Below are 13,340 nucleotides of genomic sequence, written 5' to 3'. Positions count from 1 at the left end.
TCAGTCACCTGTTCAAAACACTTTTGGAGAGTGGCGTCTGCCTTTTGCTCCTGTCCAAATCTGCTGTCTGTGGTTAAGGTTTCCACCACAGCTTCTGAACTCCCCTCTGCTTCCGTCTCTGGCTCATCATTACCCCCCTGAACTGTCTCTGTGGTGGCTTGTGAGCGTGTAATCACTAGCACCCGTTTCACATGTTCAGCCAGGTCATTTCCCACGAGCACGGCTGCTGGCAGAGTCGATGAAATCGCTATCCGCCAATCTCCCCTCCAGCCTTGAAAGTTGACAGGTACCTCAGCTACTGGCAGAGAGATTACCTGCCCCTCAATCCCTGCCACCTTCATGCTCTCATTTGGGATTATAAACTCCCTAGGGATGATATCTGGATGGCACAGGGTTACCTGGGAACAAGTGTCCCGCAGCCCCCTATACCGACGGTCAAGTATTCCTACGTCCACCCCTGCTGTCTCAAACAACTGAGAATCTGTTTTCACCAGCAAGCAGCGTTTTACCTCTACAAGAGGACCATTTTCCTCAGCCTGATCAGCAGAGGTAGCTGTTCCAGACTGAGTAGCCATGGCAACAGGCTCCCTCTGTGACACTGAGCCTTGCTCTTTCTGGACACAGAACACAGCTTTTGGCTTGGTCCCACTAGAATTCTGAGGCACCATTCCTTTTAGCTGCTTTAACTTCTCACACTCTGAGATTAGATGACCCTTTCCCTGACAGAAATAACATTTTCTGGTGTATTTTGATTCTCTCTCATCTTGTTTTGGTTTTCCCTCCAAAATCTGAGGTCTTTGTTTCATGTCTGAGGGCTTCCCTTCACCATGGGCCCCTCCCCCTTGCTGGCTTTTCCCTGGTCCCTGAGAGTACTTGCTGTAGGTTTCTTTGGGTTTACCCACAGATTTCCCCTCACCCAAGGGCTTTCTTATTTGGGAGATAAAATCCGCGATCTCTGCGGCTGCTGCCACAGATTTCGGTTTCCTTTCCCTCACCTGGAATTTCAATTCCCCATGCAGGACTGAATAGAACTGTTCCAGTGCTATCAAGTCTTTAAGCTGTTCATAGGTCTCTGTTCCCTCCTGCGATAGCCATTTCTCAAGCAGCCTCACCAATTGGGCCCCCACTTGGGTAAAAGTTTGTTCTGGTTTCTTGGTTAGGGACCTGAATCTTTGTCTCAGCTGCTCTGCATTTATCCCATGTCTGGCAAACACCAGTTTTTTAAACTCTGCAAAATCTTTCATCAGTTCCTCAGGCATCTCGGCATAAACCTCAGCCAGGCTACCACTGATTAAAGACCGCATGATGGTCATCTTCTCAGTTTCCCTCACTGAGAAGTCCACAAACGCTCTTTCCACTAAGGAAAAGAACACCTCGGGACAATCTCCCTTGTGGTACACAGGGAATTTCTTCAGGTCAGCTTTAGACAGTTGGCCTCCCTCAGAATCCCTATTGTTATTATTGTTCTGGTTCATCATTTCCAGTTTTTTTAATTCAAACGCCATTTTCTCTCTCTGCAATTCCAATTCAATTCTCTGTCTCTCTAATCTTTCTTCTCTTTCCAATCTCTCTATTTCAAATTGCCTTTGTTTCTCTCTTTCCCTTTCCTCCATTTTTTCTCTCTCTAACCTTTCCTCCACTTCAAATTGCCTCATCCTCAGTTCATGCTGTTGGGCTATGAGCAATTTTCTGAGTTCTGGGTCTTGCTCTCCTGTGCTGTCACCTTGCACTGAGCCAAATTCCTCCTCAGAACCTTGGTCAATCTGGGGGTCTTTCACTTCACTCATTTCTGTTACTTGGCTTCGAGTCAAGGGCATAATCCCCCCTCAGAACAGGCTGCTTTAAAAGTCAAGCCTCAAAATAAAACGACCACTTTTTTCCTTCTTGCCTCAGAACCAGCTCTCCCTAGAGATTGCTGCTGTTCTTCAGCACTACTTGCAACAGTATCGAGTCAGAGCCTACCCCCCTCTGCTGGGCCTCTCAGCTGGCAAGCTAGCTCACTGTTACTATGCAGTTTTGCCTCAGCTTTTTCCCGCCAAAACTAGGCTGCCTCAGAGCACCTTAATCTAAGTCTCCCCAGTTGGCACGTTCTTCTACTAGCGCACCTCCCCGTGAGGTACACCTAGAAGATTACCTACGCGCCTCAGACTGTCCCTGACTAGACCCCCCTTGCTCTGGGCACACTTGCCAAGGCTTTGCTGGACCACTGGACAACTGGACCAGTCGTATCCCACACGCTGGACACCAATCAATGTGACAAACCCAGACCTACTGGGATCTGCCACACAGTTACACTAAGCTGCCACCAACCATTCCCTGTAAGAAGTCACACAGACCAGGGATGGATTTTCAAACAATAAAAAGAATAAGGTTTATTTTAAATACACACAGGGTAAATATAAAACAATCAGGTGAATAGGATAAAGTAACGTGGCTTAGTTTCACTCAGACATACACATACAGTTAGGTTCACCCAGAACCTTTACTTAAAGCACAGACCCTGAACCTATCAGTTCTGGCTAACCAACAGACACCTGAACCTATCAGGTTGGTACTCTGACACACAGTAGTACCCTGTCTGACACACAGACTCCCACAACAGCTTCTTCTTCCCAGCTGCTGCTTCGTCACCTCCCAGTGTCTCTCAATGTCTCTCAGTGTGTGTGTTTCACCACACAGGCATCACATATTTATACAGTACAGCCCCTCCTCCTGATGTCCCGCCTTCCACTCCCCATAGGATGGAACTTTCCCTCCAAACCCATGACAGACAGGTAACATCAGTGCTGTATGTAACAGCCACCACTGTCTGTAGTCCTCTCACTTCAACTGCATTCTTTTCTTCTTCCACTGCAGCCCTTTCCTTAAGCAGACCCCATATATTTAGTGCATCCATTATTGCTTCTACTGGACTTTTCTGACACTTTGATATTATTCAGACACACACAGTTGGGCTAGGGCTTGGAGGCATTATTATAACATGTTTCCTGAACATGAAGAAGTTCCAGAAAGTAATGCTGGTGGACTACTCTTCAGTGCTGCCCCTCATAGCTCCATTTGTTTCCCCTGCTTTTTTAACATCCCAGATGGGGGAAAAGCATGGCTTTTTAAACACTGTACCATGGTTCCCATCAGTCCTCAATAATGACTGGGGAAGAAGGGATGTTTACAGCTCATCCCAGTCCTAACTGGAATATGCAGAATTTCATCCCAGTCCTAACTGGAATATGCAGAATACAGTAGAAGGCCAAAGTGCTAGGCTGGAAGCTTGTTTACCTACAGAAAACCCTAGTCATAGGCAAATCACTATTTGTCAGCCTAATCACAATGTATGCAGATTAAAAAAGCTTTAAAGATACTTTCACACAGATAGCTCCTAGCACTACCAAACAAAAGGCACAATGCAGCTATTCCATCCATCATTCTTTCACCAAATATTTGTGGTTAAAAAAAAGACAGAGGAAGCAGTAGGAAACATGGGAAAATTACAAATAGAAAACAGGACTGTCTAGACTTTTCACAAAATTCCATGTTTGGAGCAGAGCAATTGCTCAGGGAGGCACCCTGAGATTCTGCACAGAACAAAAATTTAACTTAAAACACTTATGAGAAGCAGTCCTGTTCTTCAAAGACCCAGTATGAGCCAATTCCAAATGCACAAAGACGTTTGAACAGGTTAGATTACTAAAACATACTGGGTCAAAACTGCATGAGATCTCACCCAGAAATCCTGCCCACCTTGGAGAATCAGTTCTCTTTCTTAAAGAAAACCTGGGTCATAGCTTTCCTCTCCGTATCCAGTGTCCATTTCCTCCCCAGACTCCTATTTCCTCACGGAAAAAGCAAGATTGTTGCTATTCAGTAGACAGAACATGGATATAATCACTGCCTCTCTCAATGGAATGCAGTTACACATTCAGCTGGAAAAGCCACGGACATCTGGCTGTAAGGTCTTCATAGAGAACAGCTGACTATTGCAAGGCAGAAATTTATAACCTGGATAATCTTTGTCCAAATGGAAGTCATGTTATTATTAATGTAGCTGCTCTCTTTGGGTGCAGTATCTTTTCATTCAAAGATATGAGGACCAGAAACCATGTACATGTACACACAGAGAGAGAGAGAGCCTCTGCTCCCTTCTGTGAGGGCTAGCCAAGAAACATTTGGTGAAAAATCAGTACAGTACTTTGCAATGTCAAGGAGGAAAAGCTAAACTGGTGGATAGCTCAGTGGTTTAGGTATTGGGTTGGGAATTTGATTCCCCACTGTGCCTCCTTGACAGGGGCTGGACTCAATGATCCATAGGGTCCCTTCCAACTCTGCAGTTCTAAGTTAACAATACTGATGACAATGAAAATAATTTTACAATGCAGACATAAATGGGATGCCTTTTCTGTTGTAGACCTCTCTTATTTGGATACAGTGTGCATGCAATACAGCAATGTGTCCTTGGAAGTATGGTGGAAATAGAAGGAAATGAGACATTCAAGATTTTGCTGGGCAGAAAAAAATCCTTTCATATTCTACCGATGAGTACAGGTACTTGGTTTTCTGATCAGAAGGGGCAGATCCTTCCCATAAAGCCAGAGCAGAAGACATGCCCTTTCCAGCATCCCTTTTCACCTCCTACGCATGGAAAGAAATGGGACTTCGGAGGAAGGAGATGCTGATGTGCCCCCAAAGACGAGGGGCCTGGAAAGTGTCTTCTAACCGAGCTGCGATTTTCCTGGGCAGGTTACTCCCCACTCTTCTCACAATGGAGGCCTGCGTATGTGCTAGCCGTTTGCTTCTGTAGCTCGCAAAGCCCACAACGCTCCGCCGGCTCTGGAATCGAGGCGTTTGCTCCTAGCATGCCGGTCTCCCCCGCGACCATGTGCTCCCTCGCTGGGCACAGGCTGCTCCCGAAAAATTCAAATCGTCCAAGTCCCACCTATTCTTTCCCTCGCGGCCTCCGCCCCTTTCCGAAAGATCGCATTTCGCAGGGGATGGGATGGGACGGGGGTGGGTGGGAGGAGAAGCACTGCCGCTAACGCCGGGCCCATTTCAAATCAAAACACGCACAGGAAGAAGACAGAGAGGAGGAAGGAAAGCCAGGTGCCTGCAAAGAAGCAGAGAGGCCGCCGGCTTCCCAACGGTCCGTTTACACAGCACAGGGAATCGAAGGGGAGCTGCGCGGGGAGAGGTGGTCACAACGAGGGCACCTGGGGCATGGAGAGCCCCACGTGCCGATTTATCATCCTCTGCCCTCCACCCCACGCGTGTCGGTCCCTGATCAATACCGGCTCAAGGTGTGTTCCGACCAAATCCATTTAAAAATCACGCTCCTTCCAAACAATGCCATGTCGCCGTCTCTGCTGCTTTGATCGAAACATTCAGAGCAGACCGAAAGAAGGGCATTTCTGTTTGAGATTAAGCAGAAGCCACTGTCTTTGTAGCTTACGCCCGACTGGCACATATGTGAGCATGAGCGACGGAGCGGGTGGGGAAATGTAACACTGCAATTAATTACACACACACACACACACACATTTCAGGCAAGCTTCACAGCAGGGCTTGCGTGAAACTCGTTTGACCCACAGGACCCGGTTAAAGCACTGCTTCTCCCCGCACCGCGCGCCCTCCTGTCATTGTTTCGGCTTAGACATGACACACACACACCCCAAGCCTAGCGCGCACCCGGATCATGCCGCGATCACACCCGCCAACCGGGGGGGAGGGTCCAGGATCCCCCGCTGCACGGAACTGCCAGGAAACCTCACGGCTTGGCATCTCCCGCATCCTCTTAACCAAGCCAAGCATCGCCATTCTGCTCCTGCTGCCACCAGCCTACCCTCTGGAGGGGCCCAAGAGATGGGCGCGCTCTGTTCTCAGCGGCTCCGATGGGTCTTCCACCGCAAGCAAGGCAAGGCAAGGCAGCCCGGTCCACTTTCCCCCGCGTCCCTTCCTCACCTGCTGGGCCGGGCAAAATGTACCGTCCGGAGGGCCCTCCCCGACCTTTGCAGCGGGGCATGGAGCATTTTTCCGAGTTGCCGTCCGTAACCTCCGAGAGCAAGCCTGCCTTCCAGCACGAGCTCCCCGCTAGTCGAACAGCCTCCCAGAAAGTGGCCACATGAAGCTAGGAGGGAGGGGAAGAAATTAGACCCTTCCCTCGGTCCCTCCTCCGCCCTCCCCTCACGCGGGCTCTTTCCCTCTGACGGCTCCTGTCAGCTACGGTTAAAGCTGCAGCGCCCCTTCCCTCTCGCCACGGCTTTCGTCCTCTCGGCTTCCGCGATGCTGTCTCTTTAACACCCACTGCAGGTACGGCAGACAAAGGGCTGCTCCCGTTTGCCCAGCGGGTTCCTCCTTGCAACAGCCAAGCTGCAGCGCAAAGATGCATGCCTTGCCGTTCGGAGAAAAGGGGGGCGGGAGCACCCTAAACGATCCCGTTCTGGGGAGGGTGGTGGTGCCGGGGTACCCTAACCATGTTAATCTTTTTCTCCTCCGCACCCGGCTACGTACCACTCCCCTTTTATGGCCTGTGCTCCCGGCGCAGTCTTCAGCATCCTGGCAACAGGCAAGCAAAATGTCTTTGTTCTTCGCTGCTAGGTTTAATCCCCGGCTTAATTGCAATCGTATCATCAATCATGCAGCCTGCTATCTACCAGAATGGGCTTTGGAGGAGAATGGAAGCAAGGGCGTTGAGCAAAGACTTCCTGCTTCCACATAGTGCCAATCTCCTCCATTGCCCTCTAAATCCACACTTCAGCAGCAAATAAGCTTTAATCCGTCAACTGCTGATGCTTCTTTGTGATGTTGTAGCTTATTCCCTACCCACCCACCTAGGCTCCCGCACTTTTGCATTTCCAACAGCCTTATGAAGCTTGGCAGGATAAATCTTTAATTCATCCACTGAAGGAGCCTCCTACTGGAAACTGTTTCTGATAGTTTCTTGCTGCTCTATCTGTGAATTAGTGTGAAGCCCTGAGAGATGTGTTTGAATGGCCCAGCACAAAATAATTATTAGAAGTTGTTATAACAGCAGTTATAATTCTCAGTTGTCCTATATAACTGTGATTTAAAATATAACTACTGTAGTTTTATTATTTATTTTATTTGTTGAGTTTATAAAATTGCACCCTCTACCTAGCAAAATGTTCATAGTGATGGCAAAATGTTCAAGATAGTATGCATTAAAGACATTACAACTTTACATAAAACTGCCTGCTTGATCAAGATGTTCTTTAATACCCATCTCGTGCAGAACAAGGGAGAAACCAATCTTAGGTCTCTCAAAGAACCAACTCTACAATCAACATGATGTTATTGACAAGAGCCCGGCCAAACTTAGCCTAGTAGCACATGGCAGGGCCTGTGGTGATGGCAGGTATATAAGAAAAGAGGTGATCATATACTGTATCCTGGTTCCAAGTTATTTTCACTGTGCTTCATGGATGGCAACTAATTAATTAATTGACTGTAGATCAAACAGTTTTGTAGGTCAAAACCACCATCTTGATTTGGTCCCCAGATCAATCTGGGCCAGTGAAGTTATCCCAAGGGTGATACATAATCTACAAAGTACACTCCTGGTCTAGCTGCCATATTCTAGACCATCCATACATTCCAGACATTTTTCAAAGCCAAAGAGATGGTTAATACATGAATGACAGGAGTCAGAACTTTCTTCCAAAAGAAAAGATACAATTGGCACACCAGACAAAAAAAATGGTCAAAGACGCTCTCTAGACCAGAACTATCCCCTGACTTTCCAGGAGCAACATCAAGTCCAAGAGCACTACCAAGTTGCATACTTGTCTGAGAGTCCTGCTCCATCTAGAACAGACTGTGCATCCAATCCCAGGTGGAACTAATCAATAGAACCTTCATCTTGAACTACTGATCAAAAGGCCCTCCATCTTATTTGGAATGAGCACTATTTCACTTCCACTTGTCCAATATTCATTACTTCTGGGCCAAGGACAGCCTCTGTAGAATCAGTTAAGATGCTATAATTTAGTATAATAGGCCAGAATCCTACTGGAAATTTACTCCAGAATAAGTGAAATTTCATTGGCTGTGATAACAAATTGCAGTTCATTATCATAGTACCAGTCACATTCCTCATCATGTGTCTGGCCCCATGGTGGTTATACAATTGGCACTTTGTTAATTAGCTGCAATTTACTATCATGGCTGACAATTCTACTTACTCTGGAGTAAAATATCAATAGGATTATGACCTTGAGGTGCTGAGGTAGTTTTGCCTGTACCCTTCAGTACACTGAAGAAGATCACAGCCCTGTATCTGCTATCCTCAACAAATCCTCATACCCATTCTTCTTTACCATTAGCTGCTATTACTAATTTATGTAAAATGTTCCCAGATACAGAATTCTAAATGTGTCATTTGTTCCAGGAATATGTGAACCATGCAAATATGAATGCTAAAACTCAATATTTATCACAGTATTCGAGTGTTCAAGTCCTCCATGGTTCTACAACCTTGCTTCCACAGGATAGCTGCAATACAAAGAAGTCCCACATTATGGATTGAAACATTTGAATTCCAAGATGGTTAATAAAGGCACCCAATTCCTATTCTTCAGTAAGCCAAGAAAATTCATCCAAACGTTTTTGACCAGTTGGTATCTCTTAGCCTAACGAGTGTTATGGAATTTTTGTGATAGTAAATAAGAGGCAGCCATTAACTTCCAATGTACAAAATGCCTGCGAAGCTAGTACTAATGGTTTTCTTTTGCTTCAGCAACCATGGATGACTTTAAATTTGAGACAACCCCCAAGTTTGTCAGCATTTATATATTTTTAATAATGTTTGTCTTACATTTATTTAACTCTGTACAAGATACTCTACAAGATACTCCAGAGCACAGACATAGTTCCGACTCCTATCCTCTGAAGGTGCCGGCCACAGGGACTGGCAAAACGTTAGGAAGAACAACCTTCAGAACACGGCCAAAGGGCCCGAAAAACCCACAACAACTACTCTACTTTTCATCAGCTGCACTATGCCCTTCATGTTGCTTTGTACAAAAATACTAAGAATAGGGAGGTAAGAAGGTTAACTCACCTCTCAAAGAATTAATTCAGCTGATTCCCCTGTATGGTCATTTGTGCACTTGGCATTGTACGGTTCCAGACATAAGCCCCTGAAGAGCAGACATCTGCAGCACTGCTTCCCAAGGTCAGGGCAAGGCCCTTGTGAATGATAATCTACCATGATTTGCTGACATTGCCTTAATACTGTAGTTCAAATGTCATGTGGAGACCCCAGTGACCTATTTAGGGTTCAGCAGCTGAATCAGAGAAACATGGTAAAATTTAGTCATACCAGGTTGCACACTGCCACAACAAGGTAATTCTGACTCAGGCACAGACAAGACTACAGAAAGGCAGTTTCAAGCTGAAACATGCTCAGAGAAGACTGAGAATCAATGGATGAAAGGAAACTGCTGCTGTCAGTAGGTACTAAGACATCTAAGGTCAAAGGATTTTCCTTACTGTTCAGGCAAGCTCTCTCTCCTGCTGGTCGGTGTCCTGCTCTTAACTATGTGGCAATGTTACCTGCAATGATGTTTTACACCTCACCTTTCTCAAGGTCATGATGCAAACCTGGATGAAGACTGGTGGATATTTCACTTGCATCCAGGGAGACACAAAAGGGATAAAAGACTGAAAGAAACTCAAGGAAAGGCAGCTCTACTGAATGAGGTTGATTCCCTAAGTACATATCTAATAGGCCTGCCAGTCAGTGCATAATAACAACAACGAAGGCAATTGATGGCCACCCCATTGCTATTCAAGTCACACAAATGCTTTCTATCAATTTTAACATGAGCTGAATTGGGGTTACTGTCAAATGTGGTAATACTGTGCAATTAAACACACACATACAAAACTAACATCCATTCAAAGAGTCCTGTCAATTGGGTTATCATGTTCAAAGTCTTCAAACCATTTAAATCTAATGAAATCTATGGACTTTCCCTGCATTTTCTAAGGAACAGATCTCATGGCAGTAATTCAGAGCAGTGATTCATAATTGTCTTTTTGAGTGTATTCTTAAAAAGTGTTTATTTGGAAACCATACTCTATTAGACGAACCACAGCTTAGTAGCATTACTTTATTCAGATATATAGTAAACCAGAACAAAATGCTTTGTACAGCCTGCTTTATGTTGCCATTTTAAGTTAAAATTCAAGAATTACAGCATTGAATTTAAAATGTTAGGAACATTATTTTTATTTACTCTACTTATTATTTTATCACTTGCTGTGTTTATGTTGTTAAGGCAACATTTTAATTTGTTCTTTTGTACTGCTAACTTTAATTTACTATACCACTCAAAGCTTATTGGGTAGGCTAAAAGGCTAGGAAATAAACTGATACAGTACATAAGTGTAACACATTCTGCCTTTAAAAAAACCCTCAGGGGCGGATATAAGGCTGTTACAGACATACACAGGCAACCATCTCTGACAATACACACTCACACATGCCATATCACTATGCCATGACCCATGTGCTTAAACATGTCAAACAGTCAAGCTAAATCATTTATATTATACAATACTGACATGTTTAAATATGAGCAGTTCATCTACACAATATTCAACACATTAGCTTTTCCTGTACATAGAAAGGGTTGTCAGTGAATACAAACGTTCATCATTCTCCAAGCTGAATGATCTCTGTATCTCAGCTATTTAATCAAAGAGTAGAAAGACTGGATTGCAGATGCAATCTGAAAGTTGTTAGTTGTCTCCAATCCATGAACTCTATTGAAAGAGCTTTGTGAACTCTACAGCAGCACAGAGAGGTTCAAATACAGTGTTGGCAAAGCTGAAAAACCACATCCTTATGGGCTTGGCCATAATAATGCATTCCTCAGGCTTTCTCTTGTCCTTTACTTCTTTGTCAGTGAGCCATTGGGCTACACATCGCCCAGATAAATTATAAAACAGTGGCCAAAATCCTATTGCTCAGAATAAGCCAAATTGTAACTTTTGATCCATTTCTCCCCAGTAAACAAATTGTTTCTTCCCCAATTCTTGAGACATGTATACACCCTGAGGATCATGGTGGGGATCATGGTGGATATGTCTTATTTACCAGAAAGGAATGGACCAGCAGTTACAATTTCATTTATGATAAGCAACAGGATTTCAACCAGTGAGTAAGAAGTCTGATACTTAAAAAAAGATTAACTCATTCGTGTGAGAGTAAATATCAATCGGATGTAAGTATACATGAGTGTAATAGATATGCGAGAGGATGTAATTGCATATTTGAAACATTCACTGTGTATATTTATGTGAGTGTAGATGAAAATGACCAGTATCTATTTGTTATCACAGTCTTTGTTGAAGTTAGAGGTCAAGTGATTCCTCACGCACAGAATTGCTAGGTGGCTCACAGCAACAAGGTCCAAGATATTCAGCAAGTCATACATCTTTCAGATGATAAAACATATCTAAGATGCATCTGAAGTACTTGGTGCATATTATGATAGAAAGCAACTTAAGTTCAACCCCTCTCAATTATATGCCTTTCACCTGAGAAACAAGCCAACCATTTTGGAAACATCAGGTTACCTAGAAGGGCATCCAACTATATCATGGTTTTCTCCCTGATACCTAGATGTTACTTTGGATTGTTCACTCACCTATAAGAAACACTGCCATGAAACAAAGCAAAATGTCTCTGCAATGAACAACATTCTTTGAAAGCTATTTGAAAATAGTTGAGGTACATATACAACCACAAACTTTAAGAACTACAGTGGGGTCTTGACTTAAGAACGGCTTGAGTTAAGAACATTTTGACTTAAGAACCGCTCTCATAGGAAAATATTGACTTGACTTACATACTTAGATTTGAGTTAAGAACTGGAAAAAACCACGTGGGAGGCAGGGAAAGTGCCTGAAGCCAACACCTATTGATAAAATTAATTATCTAACAGGCATTGCAACTAGTGATATATGGACAGAGGTACCAGTTAATAATAAATGTCTCAAAGCATCTATCAAATGCACAACCACTCTTTCGCGACCATCTCACCCCTTCAAGATTAAAATCAAGGGAAACTTTTTCAGAACATGTGTGAATCATGAAGGAACAGCTGAGAATGCCAGGATTATAATGTGAAATGAAAGAACTAAATAACTATTCTTAAAATGGATTGAACCCCAAGAAAATCTAGCTCTTGATCATGTAGAGAACTGGCTTTCTTGTAAGTCACTTAGTAGGCTACAGACTAGCATTAGCAGAATCAAAGTGAACCTAAGAAAATTTTTTTTCCCTCCACCAACACAGTTTTCTGAGAGTGCAGATAAAAACATACAACATCACACCTATCTCAGTGTCTTTCATCATGTATTATGGAAGACTTGATGTCAGCTGCCCAAAATATTCTTGAAGTTGCTTGTTATTGGGGGGGGGGATATTTAAAAAATAATTAAAAAATAATATATTTATTTCAACTTTACAGTGATATTTTTATATACCAGATTGTATTTTATGGCCAAAATCATGTTTTTTTAGCACAGTAAATCAAACTAGAGTAAGTTCGTTGAATCCATGAAGCTTGGGTGAGTCAACTCCTCCTTACATTCCATTGATTCAAATAAGCCTACTCCAAATCCAACCTTCTTCATTATAGCCAATTACAGTTAGAGATAGACCCATTTGAATTAATTTAATTTATGGAGGAGTTGGTGCACCCACTGATTCAATGGACCTATTCTAGCATGGTTTACAACACTAAGCAACAGGAACCTGGCCACCATGTGTTTATATGCAAGAATATTGCCTAATTTTATATTGCATCCTTCTAATTGTACTGTGGTGTTTCTGATACAAAAGAAGAAAAACTAGATAATGCAATCAAACACAAATAAAGGCTATCTAAACAGATCAATGAGCAAGTCACCACAGAAAAGCAGACAACAGCTCACTCCAAAGGAATCACCATGCATGGTTTGATTTAAAACCATTTATTTAGTCTTCCTGTGTGCTCCTTCACTCCACTTCTCCTTTGAGTCTCCAGCTTGCCTCTTTTCCTTTAAATCAGCTAGGTTGAAGAAGCCCATCCTTCCCACACACTCCCTGAGTCCACTGCTTGCCTTGTAAATCAGCTAGTTTGGGGGCTTATGCTTTCTCCCTTTCTTCAGTACTCTGGCCAGGATTTGGGAGAGTTATAGAATGAGACTCTTAAATCATATCAGATAAAAAAGACTTCTGCAAACATATGAAGCTGCCAATCCCCTCCATCCCTAGCTTCCCCCTCTCCTTTGGCAAGGACAGAGAGAATACTTCAGTTAAACAAGTCCTGCAATTTCTG

The 13,340-nt window shown here is 43.8% G+C and overlaps 1 protein-coding gene across 11 annotated transcripts in view; it reads right to left on the bottom strand.

Annotated features, from left to right (window-relative positions):
• The window catches only part of NAV1 (neuron navigator 1), a 346,655-nt gene that overhangs the window by 66,067 nt on the left and 267,248 nt on the right, over positions 1–13,340 (bottom strand). The window contains exon 1 of one of the 11 annotated variants that reach the window (XM_072997124.2): positions 5,950–6,409. The exons of the other annotated variants lie outside the window; for them this stretch is intronic. Coding sequence (XP_072853225.2) covers positions 5,950–6,017 — 68 coding nt within the window. The 5' untranslated portion in view covers positions 6,018–6,409. Of the gene's footprint in view, positions 1–5,949; positions 6,410–13,340 lie in introns of those variants that run through there. 11 annotated transcript variants of the gene reach the window in all.

The sequence above is a fragment of the Pogona vitticeps genome, chromosome 4, assembly GCF_051106095.1.
Source record: "Pogona vitticeps strain Pit_001003342236 chromosome 4, PviZW2.1, whole genome shotgun sequence".
In the NCBI taxonomy this organism is placed as follows: domain Eukaryota; kingdom Metazoa; phylum Chordata; class Lepidosauria; order Squamata; family Agamidae; genus Pogona; species Pogona vitticeps.
This window is presented reverse-complemented; position numbering and strand designations above follow the sequence as displayed.